This window comes from Bubalus bubalis, chromosome 12 (assembly GCF_019923935.1).
Source record: "Bubalus bubalis isolate 160015118507 breed Murrah chromosome 12, NDDB_SH_1, whole genome shotgun sequence".
Classification (NCBI taxonomy): domain Eukaryota; kingdom Metazoa; phylum Chordata; class Mammalia; order Artiodactyla; family Bovidae; genus Bubalus; species Bubalus bubalis.
This window is the reverse complement of record NC_059168.1, coordinates 98894846-98916133: the sequence shown is the minus strand read 5'-3', so window position 1 is coordinate 98916133 and position 21288 is coordinate 98894846. Positions and strand designations below refer to the sequence as shown.

General features: G+C 58.2%; 2 protein-coding genes across 13 annotated transcripts in view; one reads left to right on the top strand and one right to left on the bottom strand.

Moving 5' to 3' along the window:
• The first annotated feature begins 1511 nt into the window (after positions 1-1511).
• On the top strand, positions 1512-18062 carry SH3GLB2 (SH3 domain containing GRB2 like, endophilin B2). 10 transcript variants are annotated; one of them, XM_025261810.3, is made up of 14 exons: positions 1512-1719; positions 5935-6076; positions 7068-7196; positions 11418-11551; positions 11826-11918; positions 13280-13291; positions 14057-14119; positions 15227-15376; positions 15816-15839; positions 16377-16466; positions 16755-16855; positions 17110-17124; positions 17258-17498; positions 17800-18062. In XM_025261810.3, exons 1-14 carry the CDS (start codon positions 1657-1659, stop codon positions 17905-17907), a joined length of 1365 nt encoding a protein of 454 aa, XP_025117595.1. In that variant the 5' UTR covers positions 1512-1656; the 3' UTR covers positions 17908-18062. The 10 variants fall into 10 exon arrangements, with proteins under 10 accessions (XP_025117595.1, XP_006065380.2, XP_006065381.2 ...); XM_006065318.4 differs by lacking the exon at positions 13280-13291; XM_006065319.4 differs by lacking the exon at positions 17110-17124 and having other exon boundaries at positions 1514-1719.
• Positions 18063-19360: 1298 nt separating this feature from the next.
• Positions 19361-21288, bottom strand: part of NUP188 (nucleoporin 188) — a 42830-nt gene continuing 40902 nt past the window's right edge. For 2 of the 3 annotated variants that reach the window (XM_025261803.3, XM_025261805.3), the window contains exons 39-44: positions 21210-21284; positions 20880-21113; positions 20642-20791; positions 20340-20413; positions 20082-20211; positions 19361-19966 (exon numbers count right to left, since the gene is read on the bottom strand). In XM_025261803.3, coding sequence (XP_025117588.2) covers positions 19790-19966; positions 20082-20211; positions 20340-20413; positions 20642-20791; positions 20880-21113; positions 21210-21284 — 840 coding nt within the window. In that variant the 3' untranslated portion in view covers positions 19361-19789. The remainder of the gene's footprint in view (positions 19967-20081; positions 20212-20339; positions 20414-20641; positions 20792-20879; positions 21114-21209; positions 21285-21288) is intronic. The other variant, XM_025261804.3, reaches the window with a different exon arrangement.

Sequence of the window (21288 nt, the reverse complement as noted above, 5' to 3'; positions counted from 1 at the left end):
AAAATTCCCACTGCACTGGTCTCTCTTGAGTAGTCTTCCTTGCCGTCCTTAACAAGTATCCTGATTTTTTTTTTTTCTTTAACCACGCTCAGTGTAGTTACCAAATGAATGAACATGTTACTATATTGATTTATACCTGTTGAAAGGCGAAATGGCTGGATGCTGGCTAAATGAATGATACAGTCAGCTACAGATACTGGTAAATAAGTCAATGATCAATACAAGTAGAAATACGTAGTGAACACATAGACACACACAAAGAAACAGAGATGAACTACAGGTGTGTGAGTGACATGAACACTGATGATGACTTCATGCAGATAATAATAAAGATCTGTGGTTCTGAACCTGGGGTGCACATTTAAATCACCTGGAAGCTTTTCTAGACTCTACCTGCCAGGCTACACCTATATGGAGAGAACCAGGACTGGGAGTGGGGCCAAGGATTTTTAAATAATCCCCGAGGTGACTTGAAGCTCACTCTGGACAGACAGGCTGGGGTAGAGGATGGAGAACTGGTGTGAGTGCAGGGATGTAAACAAAGCTAGGAATCCAGGAGACAGAGCCAGAGAGGAAAGGGTACAGGCTCAGGAACAGAGCTCTCCACTGTGTAAGAAAATGAAGTCTAGAGATAGAGGCAAGCAGTGGAAACAGGTAATAAACCCGTTCCAAGCCCCTTGGGAGCGGGGAATATATGTGCAGGCCATCTTTCTGCCTCTCTTGGTCTGTGAGAAACTGGTTCAAGGTCAGCACCGTGTCCATGGTTGGAGGGCTCCTCCACCCAGGCTGAACAGAAGCCTCCCTTTCTCTCCACCTTCTTCCCCGTTAACTCCTTGTACACACTTTGAGGAACCAGAGGGTTTCCTGAGGCCAAACAGCCATTCCCCAGCGGTGGTCCTCAGTGTCACTAAAGTTGGAGCAGAAGAGGAGGGGCGCTAGAGAGGTCAAGCTGATGGTGGTGGTGGTGGTGGCACAGAAAGATCCAGGCCTAAAGAGGCCGAGAAATAGGGAGCCAGAGGGGCCAGCCGGCGAGGAGGGTGCGAATGAACAACAGGAGAGTCAGTTCAGTTCAGTTCAGTCGCTCAAGTAGCGTCTGACTCTTTGCGACCCCATGGACTGCAGCATACCAGGCTTCCCTGTCCATCACCAACTCCCGGAGTTTACTCAAACTCATGTCCATCGACTCGGTGATGCCATCCAACCATCTCATCCTCTGTCGTCCCCGTCTCCTCCCGCCTTCAATCTTTCCCAGCAGCAGGGTCTTTAAAAAAAAAAAAAAAAACAAACGAAAAAAAGGAGAGTAAGAGGCACCGATGGGCCGGGAGCCACTGGACAGGTAAGCCAGAGAGGCTGGCCGGCCGGCGGCCGCAGGGGGGCAGCCGCGAGCACCCTGCAGCCGGGCCGCCCCGGCCCGCCCCGCCCCACCCCACCCACCCTGAGGCTCCGCCCCCGCGGCCGGCGCCCCGCCCTGCGCGCTGGGGCAGGCACGGGCGGAGGCAGCGGCTGCGGCGGCGGCGGCGGCGGCGGCGGCAGGGGCGGGCTGGCGCGCTAAGGGCCGGAGCCCCGGCAGCAGGTGGGCGCGGTGAGGGCCGGCGGCGGCGGGCCGGGGGCTGCCGGGCGGCGCTCGGGCCGGACGCGCCGGCCGTGAGGAGCGCCATGGACTTCAACATGAAGAAGCTGGCATCGGACGCCGGCATCTTCTTCACCCGGGCCGTGCAGGTGAGGAGGCCGTGCGCCCTGGGCCCCGCGCGGCCGGCGGGCACCCCTGCAACAGAGCCCGGGGCCGCGGGACAAGGCCCTCGCGGCCGCCGCTCCTTTCCGGGTCGCCCTAACCCCCCACCAGCCTTCCTTCTCTTTTGCGCTGCCCAGTCGAGAGAAGGAGCCCCGGGGCTGCCGGCTGCACTGCCCTCTGCGTGGCCCGGGGGCCGGGGAGTGAGCTGGGCCTGCCTCGGTCCCGCTGCCTGGGCGGGAGGTGTCAGCCTCCCCCTTTGCGACCTGCCGGGGCCGAGTTATCCCACTGCCCTGGCGCCCGCCCCGCCCCGGTGGGGGCTCTGATGGGGAGAGCAAATGGCACCAGGCGGCTCCTGCCACCCTGCCATTGGCCAGCAGTGACCCTGACTCCTGCCTGGCGTTTGGAGGCCTGAGTTACAGGCCCAAGGACTCGTGCCCCCGGGCCCCTGAGCCCTTCTCTGAGCCTCCGTCTCCACACCTGTGCAATGGGCTGTCGGAACTGATTCCCTCGGGTCCCTTTTACACGCTTGGATAGTCAGTCCGGAAGCCAGGAGGGCTGGGGTTATTATTTCCTTTCTGCTCCTTGGCAGGCCTGTTTCCTCTTATTTCCCCAGCCCTAGGGGAATGAGGAGGGCTGGGGTCTGGCTGCGTGCCCTCCTTGGGGAGCTGTACGCTGGGTGACGCTAGGATTAGAACAAGTCCTATCCATTTGGGGGCAAGGAGAGAAACTGAAGCAGCTTATCGGTGAAGACGGGGAGTCAGCTGTGGGCGTGGATGCCCCCTCTTGCGACTTTGAGAAGGGCGGGGGCTTCACCTCTCTGGGCCTCAGTTTTTCAGTCTTTTGAAAATGGCCTTAGCAACCCCTCCCTCCCAGCATGGATGTGAGTGTCCCCGGCACTCCGCGTGCACGCGCTCACTAAAGGCAAGTCACTCTTGCTGTAACGTGCTTAGTATTGCATGCGTGCAGCCTGTGACCTTGGCCCAGTCACTTCTCTGGGAGCCTCCATGTGCCCTTCTGTCCATCAGGAATGGCATCAAGTCTGCCTCCAAGGGTGGCCGCAGGCTTCGGGCTTGGCCCAGTCACAGGGCCCTGGGAACAGATCCTGTCGTTTGTCCTTGCTGTGGTGTTGGTTCTCTGGAGGAGCCAAGCCCCAGACCATCTCTTGGAAGCCCACGTGCCCATGTTTACTAGAAAGCACAGCATCCTGTTGAGGATGGGTACCCCAGAGAGGGTTTGCTGCCTTGGGTTCCCAGCCCTGCCAGTGACCCCAGCCTTAGTGGGGATGCCTGCAGCCTGGAGCTCATTGGCCAGCCCCAATCCATCCAGAAGGTGGGGAGTTCGCCCCCCGTGTTGGTATGGCAACCACTTTATCTCCAACATCGGGGAAGAACCTGATCTGCCAGTTTCCGGCTACTGTGGGGCCCTAGCACCTGATCCTGCCAGGTCTGCAGAGCCTGGGGCGTGGGGAGGCTTGGGCCCCGTGGCCTGGTCGGGGCAGGCCCACTGGGTCGCCCATACTGGCGTGGGAGCCAGCGCCCAGGTCCCCCGCCTCCAGGGCGGAGGAGGGAGCTGGGAGCTTTATAAATAGAGGCTTTCTCTGGCTCCAGCCGCCCACCCCCTGCTGCTGCCATCTTGCAGGGAGCAGCCTCGGACTCTGCAGTCATGAGCCTCTGAAGCCTGGGCCCTTTCTCTTGGCAGGAATGGGGTCAGGTGGCAGCCCGAAGAGAGAGGGGCTTGGAATGTGACCTGGGCAGGAGAGCCCACTTGGGGGACCACCCCTCTGAGGCCATTCGGCCCTGGGATAGGAGTCAGCCAGGAGGGACGGAGGGCGGTTTATTATCAGTGTGTGGGCAGCTCGTCTGCGTGGCTGCCACCTGGCCAGGTAGAAGGACATGCTGGGCAAGCGCTCAGCCCCTCCAGGCACCGGGGGCACTTTGAAAGAGCTTCACCTCATCCCCACCCCGTAAGGCACGGAACCTGGGAGAAGAAGCCGGAGGCCGGATCCCTTTTGCACGTGTGATCCTAGGGTGGCCTCTCAGTCCCCGAACTGTGCCTTGAACGCCAGGAGGGGTTTGCAGAGTTGATCCCGGTGATGGCAATAGCTCAGTGGAGGGCACCCAGGCAGGAAAAACTAAAGCATATTTGGGTGAGATGCCAGTGGTGGTGGAGTGGGCAGTGGAAGTGCTAGTACCAATGCTGCCAGCAGTACTGACTGTATTACTAGGAGCGGAGGTAGGAGCGGTGAGGATAAGAGCCAGGCAGGCTGTGGCCTTGTTTTCATCCAAGCCGGGCAGGCAACAGTGGACGTGGGAGGGATGCCCAGGACGTTGGAAAAACCTGGTTGGACTTTGAACGTGGGTGGATGTGTAGTGTGAGGGACAGGTGGCCAGGCGGGAAGCGCTGCCCATAACCGTGACAAGAAGGGGAGGAGATACTGAGCGTGACACCATCACTGGAATCAGAGCGGCTGGTCCCATCGGGGTAAGGACGTCCCTAGGTGGCTCCTGGGAACCAAGGAGGGACCTGCAGGAGATCTTTTATTGCTGATGATAACGATGTTGATACCAGTTGACATTTATCAGGCCTGTGCTGTGTGCTGACCACAGAACTAAGCGCCTCCCAAATATTCTATGAGATGGTTCCTGGTATCCCCATCCCCCCAGTGGAAACTGAGGACCAGAGAGGTGACGTTGCCTCTGAGCCTCAGTTTTCTCATCTGGAAAATGGGGCTAGCGCCACCCCCACCCTCAAAGAGGCTGGGTGAGGGCAGGCCTCTTCAGGGCCCAGCTCTGGGAGGCCCCGGTTTGTGGAAAGTGAGGAAGAAGAGTCAGGAGAGCAAGAGTAGCTGGCTCCCAGGCGGGGAGCCGAAGGCTCTGACCCCTGCCCACCTGGCCCTGCAGAGAGAAACCCAAGCCCCCATGCATAATTGATGGCTGCTGAGCCGGAGCGGCCTGAAGCCAGTGGGGCCTCCTACTCCTTGCAGCTGGAGCTGTCCTTCGCCTCTGGATGACTCAGGGCTGCCAGGTCACCTGAGAAGGGCCTCCAGACCCCCAGCCCATGAGACCCTGACTCCGGCGCAGCCTGCCTCTTGCCTGGCCTCAGTGGCACCTTCTGTGAAATGGGAAACTTGCCCGTGCTGAGCGCCGGGTCAGCACTGTCTGTTGTTGTCAGAGCTGATCTTGCTCCTGTGTGGTTTGTCTCTGACCACCACCCACCACGGCTGGACAGGGCCTTTGAGATCAGAAGGGCCAGGACCTGGGCAGGTTTCTGGCTGTTCCTACGTGGCTCCCATGGCTTTGGCCAGCTCGGAAGGAGGACCCTGTGTCATCCTGGTCCCTCCCTGGCCTCGGGGCGGGGCTGCGGAGCTTCCTGGGCCTGGGTGTGCCCAGCAGTTGGCTCGGATGAGTTGGCACTGCTCCCCATGTACCATACCAGGCAGCAGAGGCCATCCTCCCACCCCACCCCCTCCCTCCCCATCAGATCTTTACAGCATCAGCCCTTACACTGGGCACTGAACTCCCCGCCGGATCCTAGCCTTCATATCTTATCCACATCTTTATTATTTCCTTCTCACAACCTACAAGGGAGATGCTATTCCTTATTATTCCCATTTTCAGCTTCAGAAACTGATGCTCAGAGAGGCAAAGCCACTTGCCCCAGGTCACACTGCTCATCAGAACTGAGACTTGAATCATGTTCCTCTGGTTCTGGAACCTGGGTTCTTCCCACTTACTCCCCCAGGACCCCTTCCTTGGGGCTCCCAGCTGCCCTGGCACCTGCTGATCACCCCAGACCTTGCTCTGTGTCCCTGAGCGCTCGTTACCAAGCGCTTTCCTCCAGAGTCAGGCTGGGAGGACCCTCAGTGATGGCCTACCAGCAGCTCCTTAAGTTGTGTCTGATTTTGTACAGACGTGCATTTGCGGGGCAGGGGGTGTCTGTATCTTTCGTTGGATTTCCGAAACAAACTGGGATCCGCCGGCTCTGGCCCACCCATCCCATGTCACAGAGGAGCAAGCTGAGCCCCAGGGCAGGGTTGCAGTTTGATCGGGGTCCCAGAGTGGATGGGGTAGACGGGTTCCTGGACCTTAGGGCCTGAGTTCCAGCCAGGCGGGAGGGGTAGATGGGTGGGGCAGGGCTGGTCCTCCCCTCCCCTCTGCTGAGTCTTCCACCCCTGGGTGCTCCCCCCAACCCTCCACCTGCAGTTCACAGAGGAGAAATTCGGCCAGGCCGAGAAGACCGAGCTCGACGCCCACTTTGAGAGCCTCCTGGCGCGGGCGGACAGCACCAAGAACTGGACCGAGAAGATCTTGAGGCAGACAGAGGTGTTGCTGCAGCCCAACCCCAGTGAGTAGACACTGGCCAGCCCTGGGCAAGGGGCGGGGCGCCGCGGGCACGGGCGAGCTGTGGAGGCCATGCAGGTGGCCTGGGCGGCAGGCGGGACTTGAGTTAGACTCTTGAGGCTTCAGGCTGCTGTCGGTGGCACGGGAAGGGGGTGTGGTCCCCGTTAAAAACAGCAGTCTGGGTGTCGGGCTCCACAGTGCACTCACTCTCTGGGACATGGAAATGCAAGTTTTGCACAGAGGAGTTGAAGCCTGGAAACTAAAACATCACTGGGAGAAGAGGCAGGAGAAATGGGAGACCAGTCACTGGGGAGCAGGCAGCAAGGGTCAGGGACAAAGAAGGCCCTTCCAGGGTCACACGAAAGCACAGGGCAGGCCCCCACAGCTGCAGGGGAACCTGCCCTGGGGTCCGGAGACGTGTCTGCCTGTATGTCTGCTCTTAGCTAAGGCGGTGTGCTCAGAGCTTTCTGGGTCCGGCCAGAGCGCTGTTCACACGTGTGGTGTGTGCACGCATGCTAAGTTGCTCAGTCATGTCTGACTCTTTGCAACCCCGTGGACTGTAGCCCACCAGGCTCTTCTGTCCAGGGGAATTCTCCAGGCAAGAATCCTGGAGTGGATTGCCATGCCCTCCTCCAGGGGATCTTCCCCACCCAGGGATCAAACCCGTGGTTCTTAGGTCTCCTGCATTGGCAGGCAGGTTCTTCACCACTAGCGCCCCCTGTGTGTCATGCTCTGAGTCCATATTCTAAGGAGGGGGAAGTGGAAGGCCCGTCTCCGTCGCTGGGTGACCTCAGGCAGGTACTTGACGTCTCTGGGCCGTGGCTTCTCCCTCCCTGTGAGGGGTTTCACAGGGTCAAGAGCCCATCTCACAAGGTGGGGAATCAGCACGAGAATGTCCTGGAAGTCACCAGGCTGGGCGCCCCTGTGGGCCGGTCCTGGACTGGCCTTGGGCTCCTCTGGAAAGGCCGCGTGGCTTTGGCTGCTGTCTCCCACAGGCGCCCGAGTGGAGGAGTTCCTGTACGAGAAGCTGGACAGGAAGGTGCCCTCGCGGGTCACCAACGGGGAGCTGCTGGCGCAGTACATGGCCGAGGCGGCCAGTGAGCTGGGGCCCACCACCCCCTACGGTGAGCCAGTCCCCACGGCCGGGCGGGGCCCGGTCTCTGGCCCTGACCTCCCTCCTCCCTTCTTTCCTTCCTTTCTCTGGTCTTGTATTTACACATGTGATGCCTGGATTCATTCTCCTTGCAAATACCTCAACCAACAGAGGTGAAAACAGTGAAAAATAGAAGCCTCCTGGGACCTCCCTGGTGGTCCAGTGGCTAAGACTCCACACGTCCAGTGCAGTGGGCCTGGGTCCCATCCCTGGTCAGGGAACTAAGGTCCTGCATACCCCATGGCAGGGCCCCAAAAAGAAAAAAAAGAGCCTCCTTTACCCACTTTTGGTTTGTGTGCATTTTTTAATGGGATCATATTATCTTATGTGTGTGATTCCACAACCTGTTTTTTAAACTTGGTGTTGCTTTACAGATTATCTGTTCACAGTAGCACTTAAAGAGCCACTTCAGTCTTTGCTTTTATTTAAGTTTTATTGAGGTACAGTTTATGTACTGTAAAGTGTACTTGTTTTAAGTGTGTAATTTGGTGATTTTTAGTAATTGTACAAACATCCCTCAATCCAGTTTATTTTTAAATTTTTAATTAATTCTGAATTAAAATGTGGTTGATTTATAATATTGTGTTAGTTTCAGGTATACAGCGCAGTGATTCTGTTATATACACGTATATATGCTCCTTCTCAAATTCTTTTCACTTTGGGTTATTCCAAAATATTGAGTATAGTTCCCTGTGCTCTACAGTAGGCCTTGTTGGTTACCTGTTTTATAAATAGTAGTGTGTATATGTTAATCCCAACCTGATTTATCCCTCATTCCCGCCACCCCCACTTCCCAGTTTCTCCTTCGGTCACCATCCCCCGACCCCCACTTCCCAGCCTCCCCTTTGGTCACCATCCCCCCAGCCCAGCTTCCCAGCCTCCCCTTTGGTCACCCCCACCCCCACTTCCCAGCCTCCCCTTTGGTCACCATAAGTCTGTTTTCTATGTCCGCGAAGTCTGTTTCTGTTTTAGAAGTTCATTTGTATCATTTTTTAAGATTCCACATATGTGTTATCATGATATTTGTCTTTCTCTGCCCAGTATGACAGTCTCTGGGTCCATCCATGTTGCAACAAATGGCATTATTTCATTCTTTTTTTTTTTATGGCTGAGTAATGTTCCATTGTATATATTTATCACATCTTTTTTATCCATTCGTCTGTTGACAGACATTTAGGTTGCTTCCATGTCTTGGCTGTTGTAAATAGTGCCACGATGAACATTGGGGTGCATGTAGCTTTTCCAATTACTATTTCCTCCAAGTATATACATGCCCAGGAGTGGGATTGCAGGGTCGTGTGGTAGCTCTGTTTTTACTTTCTGAGGGTGCCTCTGTACTGTCCTCCAGAGTGGCTGTACCAATTTACATTCCCAGCGGCAGTGTAGGAGGGTCCCTTTTTCTCCACACCCTCTCCAGCATTTATTATTTGTAGATTTTTGATGATGGCCATTCTGGCTGGTGTGAGGTCATACCTCACTGTAGTTTTGATTTGCATTTCTCTAATAGTTAGCAATGTTGAGCATCTTTTCATGTGCCTTTTGGCCAGCAGTATGTCTTAATCGATATGTCTATGTAGATCTGCCCGTTTTTCTCTGGGTTGTTTGTTTTGATGATGTTAAGCCTCATGAGCTGTTTGTACATTTGTTTTGTTACTGTTCTCCGTGTATCTCAGGTCTTTTTTGTTTGATCCTCTTTTACTGACTTCTTTTGAGTTAAAAAGATATTTTCTAGTGTAACAGTGTAATTTCTTTGCTCCTTTTTTTCTTTAACTTAAAGCATTTTTCTTAGTGGTTTTAAAATGTGAATCACAACATGCACTTTAACTTAACACAGTCTACTTCAGAGTAATGCTAACTGAATTCCAGTAAAATATAGAAACTTTGCTCCAGGATAACTCCCTTCCCTCCCTCTTCCTTTGTGCTCACATTGTCATACATACTATTTCTCAACAATACAGTTTATAATTATTGTTTTATGCAATTGTCTTTTAAGTCAGTTAAGAAAAGAGAAAAAAAAATGTATCGTCTTTTATGCGTCTATAGTCACCTTTACAGCTGCTCTGTGTTTCTTTATGTGGATTCACCTTACCCTCTAGTGTCGTGTCGCTTGTACGTGAAGTGTTTCTTCTGTGGCAGGTCTGCCAGCAGGGAATTCTTGTAGCCTGTGTCTAACTGGGAATGTCTTTATGTTCACTTTTGGAGGGCAGTTTTGTGGTGTATAGAATTCTTGGATGAGAGTTTTTTCCTTTCATCACTTTGAGTATATTCTCTCACTGTCTGACCTCCCTTGTGTCTGATAAGAAGTCAGTTCAAATCTGCCGTTGAGCCCTTCTAGTGATTTTTTTTTCACATCAGTTGTTAAACTTTTCAACTCTAGAATTTTCACTTCTTTTTTTTTAATTTTAATCTCTTTATTGACATTTCTTATTTGAGAAGTCATTGTCATCATACTTTGCTTAAATCTTTTTAAAAAAATTTTAATTGGAGGGTAATTGTTTTACAATGTTGTATTAATCTTAAATCCTTAAACATGGTTCTATTTTTTTTATTTTTTAATTGAAGTGTAGTTGATTTTAATATGTGTTTCTGGTATATGCCATAGTGATTCAGTATTTTTGCAGATTATATTCCATTATAGGTTATTACAAAGTAATGGCTATTATTCCCTGTGCTATATGGTATATGCTGTTGCTTATCTATTTCATTTATAGCAGTTTTATCCTATACCAGAATTTGTCCCTCCCTACCATTATGGTTTTGGTTGTTTTTGCTTTTTCTTTTCCACTTCTTTGTAATAGCTGCTTAGAAGTCTTTGTCTGCTAAATCTAATATCTGGGCCTCCTCGGAGATAGTGCCTGTTGATTGCTTTTCTCTCCCTGTGTATTGACTGTACTTTCCTATTTCTTTGCGTGTCTTATAATTCTTCTTGGGTTATTAGTGCTGTTTGTTTCTTTAGAGACTTACCTGAGCTAATTGTTTAGAGTTTGTGTTCTTTGCTGTATGCAGCTGCTGATGTCTCTGCTTATTTTTCTATTTATTCTTTTTACTTTTAAGCCTAGCTTCCTAAGGGTTGCTTCCAGGTCAGCATACGTTGGTGGTCAGCTAATGATTAATCAGAAGTTGTGTGTAGACATCTTGCACCATTAAGGCTTTGCTGATGAATTTATGAGTGGGCTGGGGAACGCGCTCAAGTTCACGCAGTTTATATGTGTGCCTAGCTTTTACTTCGTGAATGTGCAAAGCCTCCCACTAGCCAAGAATGATTTGATAGCTGGGGCTCTCTCCTGTGCTTCCCATGCATGCTACACACAGGCACAGCCTTCTAGACCAGCAGAGCTGTCTGGAGTTTATCAAGGCTCACCGTGACTGCCTCATTCCCCAGATCTCCTATTAAATTTCTGGCAGGTCTGCTGCTTATTCCAGCCAGTCCTCCAGCTCCATGTTAGCTGTGATGTTGGCCTTTCCTGATTATTTGCCATTGAGATCATTACTGCTTGTGACCATGTCTTGTGGGTTTTTCTGTGTTCCAGCCAAAATCAAGTCCTCCCCCTCCAGCAGCTTCAAGGCTTACCCCACCCTGATAGAGGGGCACACCACAGAGCTTGGAGAGAGGGGAGCACGTCCAGGCTAAAAAGCCACCATCTCCATGGTTCTTACCAAGGTCCTGTAGTTCTGGAGTAAATGTTTCTCAATTTGTTACTTGCCTTTGGTCAATTTCCAGAGTCCAGAAATGATTGTTTTTGACAACTGTGTCCAGTTTTGTTTTGTTTTTGAAAGAGATAGATAAATAGGTAAGTTTTTGTTTTTTGCCATACTGCATAGCATACCAGATCTTAGTTCCCCAACCAGGGATTGAACCTATGCCCCCTGCAGTGGAAGTGGAGTCTTAGCCATTGGACCCTCAGGGAAGTCCCTGTGTCCTTTCTGGGAGGAGGATTTGCTGAGTTCCTCCGTCTGTTATTCTTAAAGTCCCACCCTCCTTCTTTCTAATGGCTGTGACGTGTTCTGGTTTTGGGGTGTCTCAGTATTTATTGGCCAATGGGTATGTGGATATACAGATTTTCTCCCATTTTCCCAGGCCAGTCATTTCTGCTCTTGCCTCTCAGAACATCTCTCTCAGCGCTCTCTCCTCCCTCCTGGGAGCCATAGCCGGAGTTCAGCCTGCCTCCTCACCCCCGACTCTGCTTCTCAGGGAAGACGCTGATCAAGGTGGCGGAAGCAGAAAAGCGCCTGGGAGCGGCCGAGAGAGATTTCATCCACACGGCCTCCATCAACTTCCTCACGCCCCTGCGCAACTTCCTGGAAGGGGACTGGAAGACGATTTCGGTGAGGAGCCTGGAGCTGCGTGCCTCCTGGTGACCCTGGCTGCCCTCTCCTCAGAGCCGCGGAACCCAGCTCAGGACCCCGCAGCCCTTAGGGCCTCCCCAGATGTGGCGCTTGTGGACCAAGTGGCCTGGAGTGTTTGGCCTTGCCCGTCCGGGCCTCAGTTTCCCTGTCTTGGCCAGATGGTCCTATGGGCTGGTCCCGCTGGGGCTGGGGGTCTCCCATGGCAGCCGTGAGGCTCATGTCCCTGATTCTCCCCAACCCCGCCCCACAACAGAAGGAGAGGCGGCTCCTGCAGAACCGGCGTCTAGACCTGGATGCCTCCAAAGCGCGGCTCAAGAAGGCCAAGGCTGCCGAAGCCAAAGCCACGGTAGGTGTCCTGCTGGACCAGAGTGGGTGGAGGCTCGGGGTGGAGGCTCGTGGTGTTTGGCATGACCTCCCTCCCTGTCGAAGCCTGGCTGGGGGGCACTGCTCGGGGCAGACCACGTCAGGTCACGCCCATCTGCTCCCACCCCCAATGGAACCCTGCTGACCCAGAGCTCTGGGTTCCCAGGGCAGACACTGGGTCTGGGGGTGGGTGGTGGGTAGACCCACAGCGCCCTCACCTGAGCTCAGGGCAGCCTGCAGCCTCCCCAGATAGACAGCCAGTTGGCTTCTCGCATGCCCCCCGCGCTGCCCTCCCTGGATGCTCAGCTCTGTTCCCGGCTCTGCCCGGGCATGGCTCCGCTACTAACCGCCCCCCCTTCTCCGCCACTCCAGTGCTGTTCCTCGGGCGCCCCATCCTGTCCTCAGGCTCCATTGTGCTGGTGTGGAGGTCCCAGAGCTGGGCTGCTCACCTGCCCAGGGGCGGGTCTTGGGGCCCTTCAGGGAGCCCCACGTCACTGAATGGAACCGGGGCTATCTTGGCTCCCCTTCTGCTCAGCCAGGCCGATGGGATGCAGCGTGGCACATGGTGACCAGGGCGAGGCCAGGGTTTGGGAGAGCTGGGCCCCAGGGGCCTGGGCTGCTTGGGGTGCAGGGGCTGCAAGGCCACCTCACACCCCGGGGTGGGAACTCCCCCGGTCAGGTCCGGGACACGCCAGGGACACTGGCACCTGCACCCGGCGGGGCCCTCAGCCAGGGAAGGCCAGGTCCCCCCGCTGCCCGAGAGTTAGTTACAGCCCCCAGCCCTCCTCGCATTCCCCGCCCTTTGTGTGGCCCCTGGGGGCCACGGAGCCTGGGCGGTGCCCCTGGCAAGAGCCGTGGCGCCTCGTCCAGGTGTGTGGAGTCCAGACTGGAGGCAGGGCCTCAGCCACCAGCGTCGGGTTGGGCTTGGGTAGGCTGCCTGAGCCCCCCTGGATGGGACAGGCTCCCCGCCCTCAGGGCCGGGCAGCTCTCTGGAGTCCCTTGGCCAGGACAGGCCTTCCTCTGTCCGCCAGGCCGGGGAGCGCTTCCTTCGTCACCAGGGCGGCACAACCTCCCATCCGGCTGGTTGGCCCAGACCAGCCCCGAGTGTGTGGCTTTTAGCAGGATGTCCCCTCCCAAGCTGGGCCCTGGTACAGCATCCCAGCGGGCTCCAGCCCAGCAGGGCACCCCCAGCCCACCCGCCACCCCTCAGCAGCCACACTGGTCAGGACTCCTTCCGGAGGGCGGGCTTGTGCGTCCCCAGGGGCCCTGCTCCCGCCTGCGCTGTGGACTCACTAACTCTTTGTTTTTGTTCCTTGCCGTTCTGCTTTGGGTAACTTGGCTCAGTGTGAGGGAGATGTGAGTATACCTGTCCCACGTGCTGTGCCGCTTCTGGTTTGCCCACCTCGGCCTTGGGCCCCGCGGGGCCGGGCAGGGCTGGGCCAGCCAGGCCGGGGAGGGCGGTCCTCCGGGCCTTTTGCAAAGCAGCTGGTCTCCCACCGGGGCCTCCACCACGTGTAGCCTCTGGTCTGGGGGGACGCCAGGCGTTGGAGCCTGTTGAGTCAGCTTTTTGCAAATGTCGACCGCCTGTCACTCTGTCTATCCATGCATCCATCTGTCCATACTCGTGGTGGGGGAGGGGCCCAGTCCTTGCTGCAGGAAGGAGAGATGACTGGGTGTGTGCAGAGGTGTGGATGGAGCGAGCCGGGTAGGGTGGGGGTGGGCTCTGCTTGGAGAACGGTGGGTCTAACAGGCCTCTGAGTGAGACGAGGCTGGCCTGGGGAAGAGAGGCCTGAGGACCGCCGGGGCCAGACGGGTCTGCGTCCTGCCCAAGGTTCCGGGCTGTCCCCTCGTCGGCATCTGCTCTCCTGGGCTCCCCAGCGTGTCCACCCTCTTGGTCTTTGTCCCGACCCTCGGAGACCCTCACTCATCCTGCCTCCTGTGCAGGTGGTTGGCGTGGGGAGAAGGGGGTCTGTGTTGTTATCTGTCCGTACCCTCCTGTCCATGGGGTTGGGGTGCGGGGTGCTCCTGGCATCTCCCTGGGGGAGACTCTAGGGCGGCCTCCTGGCCTAGCACCTGCGCCACGTGACTCCCCCCTCCCCCGTGAACTCTGTTCCCCGCCAGACGGTGCCTGACTTTCAGGAGACTAGACCGCGTAATTACATTCTCTCGGCCAGCGCCTCCGCGGTAAGCGCCCCTGCCTGCCCCGCCCCGGCTCCCCCCTCCCTGCCCCCAGCCCCAACACCTGGCACCTGATGCCAGTCAGGAGAACAGGAGGCAGAGGGTCAGGCAGGGGCCACCTGGGCCCTGTGCCCTCGCCCCTCTCTGCCCAACGCTGAAGGTGAGCCTGGCCCGCTGCCCCGGGCAGCCTGGTAAACTCCGGGGGGCCCGAGAGTCCATCCACCCCCACTCAGCGCCCACCCCCACTCAGCACCCACCCCTGAGAGCCAGGCCCGCCCTGCGCCCGGAGGAGAGGGAGGAGGTCCCGGCCTGGCCTGCTGGGAGGTCACAGACCCCTGGACAGGACTCGGGGACGGTGCTGTCTGTCCAGTGGCCCCCAGAGCACATCGGCTAGGTGTCGGGGAGGCGCCCAGAGGCCTTGAGATGGAGCAGGGGTGGGAAGGTAGACCCGGCGGGGAGGGGAAGAGCAGCCCGGGGCCAAGGCCCCTGAGGTGGGGGAACGGGCATGTCCTGAGCTGGCCCCTCCAAAGCGGAGCATGAAGGCAGCGGTGGGTGGGTGGGCAGGCGGGACTGGGATTTAAGAGGGTGGGCTGGGCGGGGCGGGGTCAGGAGGACTTTGAACGTCTGGTATCTTTTTTTCCTACAGCTTGTTGAGATCTTGGTGTTTACTGTTTAGTTGGGGAAATAGGCAGATGACACCTGTCCCGTCATGCCTGTCGAAACCAGTCCTGGGCCTTTCTCTGCCTCTCTCTGTTCCTTTCCCCGTGGGTGACATCCTCCTGCACCACCCACCTCCCCGCAGGCTCTTCTCCATCTGTCATAAGCATGTTGCTGTGTGTGTGTGTGTGCGCGCGCGGGCGTGGTCCCTTCTCCCTTGGGGGCGTTAACCGCCCTGTAGTGCCCCGGCCCCCTGTGGCTGGCTTGCCCACGTGTGTTCACATGGAGGTCGCTTCCCGTCTGCCGAACGGTGCTGGGGTGGGGACGCCTCTGTCCCAGCCAAGCTGGCCTGGGTTTTGCTCTCTGTGCCCCCCAGGCCCCGTGTTAGGGTAGCAGCGGGCAGGAGGAACGGGCCTTCTAAGCCATGGTCGGGGGAGGGGGGTCTTTCTTCTTTAGACTCTGGAGGACACTTGCCGCCCCCCTTCCTGGGCCGAGTGGAAGGAGGACTATCCAGGAGGGTGGAGACGGCCCTGTATTTTTCTTGTGCCTTTGAACCCCAGTCTGACTCTGGCACGAGGCTGCCTTTCTCTGCCGAAGGACAGAAAGGTTCAGTGACTGGTCTAGGGTCACACGGTCCTGCCTCCCAGCCCAGCAGCCTCAGCAGAGCGTCAGGGTGGGGTGGGGGACGCTCGGTCTCCCTGGAGACCCCAGTCCGAGCCTGGGGGCTTGCCTGTAGGAGAAACCCAAGCAGGACTTCCCAGCTGGCTGTCCCCCCTCCCCGCATGTGGCATGTGGGACTGGATGGACTGTGACGTCAGAGCCCCCCCTCCCTCTCACACCAGGCCTCCCCCCAGCCTCAGCTCCTGGTGGGATTGTGGGGAGGACATTGGGAAGCGTGAGGGGTAGGAAGAGGTTGCGGGGATCTCGGGAGCTGGGGCAGGGGCCCGGGCTCTGGGGTACAGCCGTCCCCCACCTCCCTTCCCCTCCCCTGCTGACCGCTGCCCCCTCCCTCCCCTGCTGACCGGTCCTGTTGTGGTCTCTGCAGCTCTGGAATGATGAGGTGGACAAGGTGAGTCGGGGCTCAGGGAAGAAACGGGGTGGGGAACGGGAGTCCAGGCTCGCCTGCTGTCATCGGGGGCAGGTCTGCGTCTAGTTCTGAGCTCTGCCCTGCAGCCGCTGGGGCCATGGTAAGGGGCGGTCACCTCCCTCTGCCCCGCAGCACACCGTGGGCCCTCTGGAGGCCAAAGCAACTGTTGGTTGAATTTGTCCCTGCTGGGTGGTGGCCTCAGATGGACAAATGCATGAGCATGAAAGGCCAAGGAAGGCGCCTTAGGCTCTGTGTGCCCACCCAGCAACTGGCCTCCTCTGGGGGGTTCCCAAGCTGGGCTAAGACTTCTCCAGGGGGTCAGGGCCCTAGGCCTGAAGTCAGGGGTGAGAGGTGAACCCCTTCGCCAATGTCTGCATCCTGAGGTGGGGTGTGGGGAAGTCCATCTGCCACAGAAGGGAAGAGGAGACCACTCCCGGGCGGCTCCAGGGGCGGGAGGAGTCTGGTAGGAGGGCGACTAGGGCCATTCTTGCCCTCGTGCTCATCCCCGGCCCTTCCTAGGCTGAGCAGGAGCTCCGAGTGGCCCAGACGGAGTTTGACCGGCAGGCAGAAGTGACCCGGCTCCTGCTGGAGGGGATCAGTAGCACCCACGTGAGTCCTGTCCTGTTTCCTCTGTCGTCCCAAGTCGTCTTTGCCACCCATGTGTCAGACACCACAACTCTTAAGTTCAGGTTGAGGTAGCTAGTGAACCTGGGTGGGGCAGAGCCCACGGTCCTAAAGGTCCCAAAGCTGGGGGTACAGCCCCCTCCCAACCCAGAGAGCAAGAGGCCTGGGCAGAAAACGCCGGACGCCGAGCCAGGGTCTGTAGAGCGTGGGGTGGGGAGTGGGCTGCTTCGTCCGCCCGCGGGCGCCAGGTCAGCCACCGCCTCTTCTGGGCAGGTGAACCACCTTCGCTGCCTGCACGAGTTCGTCGAGTCTCAGACCACATACTATGCCCAGTGCTACCGCCACATGCTGGACCTCCAGAAGCAGCTGGGCAGGTGCCAACCGGGGGCCCCTGGCTCCCAGCTCCCCCGAGCTCAGCAAGCCCCTGTTGACACCCAGGGTGGGGTGGAGGGCTGCTGACCATGGTGGGGCGTCACCCCCACCTCTGGGCCTGGGCACCCCATGAAGAGGACAGTGAGGGGGGTAGCTGGCCTCAGGGATCTTGGGTGCAGGTTCTGGGGTGGGGTGGGGGGTGGTAGGGACAGCAGGGGCGTCTCACTTCCCCTTGTTTCCCTCTTCACGCTGCCAGCTCCCAGGGAGCCATGTAAGTAGCAAGGTAGTCTTGCCTCCATGGCCGTGGGCCTGACTGGTGTTTTGTGGGGCATGTGGGACTTCCCCCCAACAAGAGGGTGGCTCCCGGCTGCTGAGATGGGCGCCCCCACCACTCTTCTCTTCAGATTCCCAGGCACCTTTGTGGGCACCGCCGAGCCCGCCTCCCCACCCCTCAGCAGTACCTCGCCCACCACCACCGCGGCCACGATGCCCATGGGGCCCTCCGTGGCTGACCTGGCCCCTCCGGGGGAGGCTGCTCTCCGCCTGGAGGAGGTGGCCCCACCGGCCAGCGGAACCCGGAAAGCCCGCGTTCTCTATGACTACGAGGCGGCCGACAGCAGCGAGCTGGCCCTGCTGGCCGATGAGGTGGGCCTGAAGCCACAGGGATGGGTTGGCGGTCGGGGGGCACAGGCCGGCTTAGGGGGCCAGGGGACCAGAGCTGGGGGCATGGGGTCTGTGGACCGTGCATCACGGGCTCCCCGCCTCTGAGGGGTCTGGGGGATAGGGGGAGAGCCGGGACCCACCAAAGGAAACAGAGGCAGCTCCAGCTCTGAGGAGGCAGGCTCTGATCCATCTCCATAGAGCAGCTGAGAGGGCGCCCGTCACTGGAGGCACGGGGCCCCTGCGTAGCCGGGGCGTGACCCTCCTCTTCTGTGATCCCTTTCAGCTCATCACTGTCTACAGCCTGCCTGGCATGGACCCCGACTGGCTCATTGGCGAGAGAGGCAACAAGAAGGGCAAGGTCCCCGTCACCTACTTGGAACTGCTCAGTTGAGCAGGCCTCCTCCCCCAGGCCCTGCCCACTCTGGCCTGGGCAGGGGGAATGGGTGCAGCCCCGCCTCGTGTCTGTTGGTGATCCAGCTGCTCAGTGTGGGGAGGCTCACCCCAGCCCCGTCCTGCCCCTTGGCTGTCCAGCCGCGAGGGGCCCGAGAGGCTGAATGATCCCGGCTCCTCCCCTGGCCTGCTTCTGACCTGTTTCTGGAGCCCCCAACCCCTGCCTGCATCCCTGAGCCCCCCCAGCCCTCTCGGCTCCTGCTCAGGAGGGCGGGCCTGGCTGCAGCAGCTGCGCTCAGCGCCCTGGCCTGTGAAGGGCGTCAGTGCAAGATGGGCCGAGGACGCCCTGGGGCGCACCCTTGGCAAGAGAGAGTACCTGCCTTTTAGTTGCCAAAAGCAGCAAAGGAGGCGAGGCAGGCAGACAGGCAGGCAGGCCTGTGGCGGGCCGGGGACAGGGGTGCCGTCCCCCTGCACTGCAGTGGAGGGGAGCCTGGCCGGAGCGGCAGCTCCCCGGTGCTAGCCCTCCCCTCCCAGCCCTATCGCTAGAGCCAAGTCTGATGGCTGCCCGCCTGCACTCTCAGCTCACTTTTTAACGGATCTTTTTATTCTGCCTGTCTGCTTACTCTCTAGCCAGTGACCGATAATAAACCATGCTCCGTGTGCATGCTGCCTGGGCTCCGGTCGCGTCGCAGGCCTCACAGGTGGGAAGGGGACGAGGCGGCGGCACGCTGCCGCACCGCACCCTCCTTCTGGGGGAGGAAGTGATGGGCCCCTCCTCCCTCCCAGGCCACGCGTGCTGCTCCTAAGGAAGGGGATGCTGGTCTGCTGCAGCTGCGTCACCGACGTTTTTTTCCTGAGAAAAACCTGCCTGAACTGGGGCAGAGTGGACTGTAAAATATGCATGACGGTTTACACTTGGGTAACTGACAGCTGACAGTGCTTCCCAGGGACCCGGCATTGAGTGCAGCATGTTCACACGTATTCTCGTGTCCTCCCAGACAAGGGAGGAAGAAATCAGAGTCACCTCCTCGAGGTTCCGTAACTGGCAAGTGGCCATGCAGGGACTGTAGCCCAGGTTAGTCTAGTTCCCCAAACTTCCCAAGTGATAGCTTCGGTCCACAAGCCAGGTTATACATTGAGGCTTGCAACTGGGCCCAGAACTCTGTGATTAGGTCCCAAGGAGGCCAGAGACCACCCCACCCAGGGCCCTCTGAAGGGAGGGGAGGCACAGAGCTACAGACAGAAGGAGCAGGGCTTCAAGAAAGGCTCTAACCCAGTGATCAACTCAGCCAGCTGGTAAATGGAGGTGGGGGGTGGGGGCCAAGACCTGGGTAGAAAGAAGACCCGAGTGTCCACCCAGTACCCCCAGTCCACTCTGGGCCCCTGGACAAGCGAGGCAGAGCAATGCTCTGAGAGCTGGTTAGTCCCTGGGCTCGGAAAGTATACCCACACAGTTGTGTATAAACAGTATTTTAATATTTGTATAAATAGACCACAGTATTACCAAAAACTGCAAGAACAGAGTGTGGAAAAACAGATTCTCAAACCCGTGCACACAGCCTCCTGGCTGCACGTGACATTGGCTCCCCGCCTCTCCCCTGGACAGGGTCGAGTGCTGTGGGGAATGCTTGAGGAAAGGATTACACCTCTTTAGGGGCATTTTGAACGTGAGCCCGAGTGCAGCAGACTCACGGCTCCCCACCCCTGCTGTTGACCTCTTGATCTGTTACAAAAATAACGCTGGGGCGGTGGCTGGAGTCACGGCGACTCTGGGGAGGGTGACGAGCTGCTCTCGGGCCCAGACAGGCTGCCAGCAGTACCCCTCACTCCCCGGGCCTGCCGTGCAGGCTGGTGCAGAGTGTAGGCGGCAGCAGGCAGGTGCCCTATCTTTGCACGTGTCGGACAAAGGCCTGCACCAGCTGGATCAGAGGCTCCTGACTCTCAGGGCTGACCTTGGAGAGAGAGGTGGACTTGCCCTGAGGCGAGGGAAGGACGCCAGCAGCAGGGGAGCTGGGGGCTCCCCGGCGGAAGTAGCGGGAGAGGCTGGAGAGGAGAGTGCTCTGCAAGAGAAGCACCTGATGAGGCCCTGTGGCCACCCTCTCAGGGCGGCCCCCGGCCACTGGGGGCCGGGACCCCTGGGTCGCCCCAGCAGGCAGGGCCCTCCACTCCTCCTACCAACTCTGAGCTGAGCTCCTGCTTCATCCGCTGCTTGTCCCGGGGGTGCACAGCCGGGTCCCGAAGGTAACGCATCGCCTGGGAGATGAGCAGGTAGAAGCAGTTCTCCATGGTGAACATCAGGAGCGACCTGGAGGGGAGGCGGATGTGGGCGCTGCTGCAGAGGCCATGTGGGCCGTATGCATGAAGCAGCGGATCCAGGAGAGCCGGCCCAAGACCACCCCAGCCCCCAACCAAGGTCCAGGAGGGCTTTCTCACTTCAAAGTTCTGGTCCCTTCTGCTTGTGTGCTGAGCCCCACAGCCTGGGTGAGAGGCTCCTTTTTCTTGTCCAGCTGGAGAAAGAGAAATGGGGGTTAAAAAAAATGAGGTAGTAGTAACAACTCCAACCCACTGAGACCTCCCCATTTCACAGGACCTACGCTAGGCGATTTTATCAGCTACGCAATAACTCACTAGTTCTTACAAGTCAGCTCAGGTGGTACACAGGCCCAAGGTGGTGGTTAGATGGTGGGAAGCTGGGAGGAAGGCCTGGGGTGAGGGGTCAGACAAACCCAACTTACCTCTCCAAGCATGTTCAGGGCCACATTCACGGTGGCCAGAAGGGTCCCGAAGGAGGGGGCCCCTTCAGAGTCAAAAGTGGGAGTGGTGAAGCTCAGGGCAAACAGGAAGCTGTACTCAGCAAGGTCCAGGGACTGCAAAGCAAGATGAGACTGACGGAGGGCAAGATCCCCAGGCACCTCTGGGCGCAGAGAGGAGCCCCGAAGGCTCCGTGGAGGCTGGGGGTGCGGGGTGGGGTACCTGATCCAGCAGGACCTGGCAGACGTCGGGGGTGAAGCGGCGCAGGGCGGCCAGGGTCCTGCTGAGGATCCTCAGGAGGCCATACTGGACGGTGCGCAAGGCCCGCTGTTCCGAGGCCTCCGTGTCGGGAGCAGGCTGCTTGGAGGAGGAGCAGGAGGGGGCAGCCGGGGCAGCTGTGGGTGGCCGCTGAGCTCGGGGGGCGACAGCTGAGGGGATGCCCTCCCCATTTTTGTTCTGGCGGGGGGAGGGGGAGGAGACAACAGAGCGCTGGAGCGCGGAGGAGCTGGGGCAAGGCCGCCCGGGGCGGGCCGCGCGCGGGGGCCAGCTTACCTGCAGGTAGTGCTGCAGCATCTTGCGGCTGTGCAGGAGGGAGGTGCAGGCCTGGCACAGGTAGCCGAGGTTCACCTGT

What these genes read in the sequence shown, in the direction of transcription:
- SH3GLB2 (XM_025261810.3), top strand. Translation starts at nt 1,657, where the DNA reads ATGGACTTCAACATGAAGAAGCTGGCATCGGACGCCGGCATCTTCTTC. An exon ending in TCTTCACCCGGGCCGTGCAG is followed by an intron (nt 1,720 to 5,934) that starts GTGAGGAGGCCG and finishes CTCCACCTGCAG; the next exon opens with TTCACAGAGGAGAAATTCGG. An exon ending in GGAATGATGAGGTGGACAAG is followed by an intron (nt 15,840 to 16,376) that starts GTGAGTCGGGGC and finishes GGCCCTTCCTAG; the next exon opens with GCTGAGCAGGAGCTCCGAGT.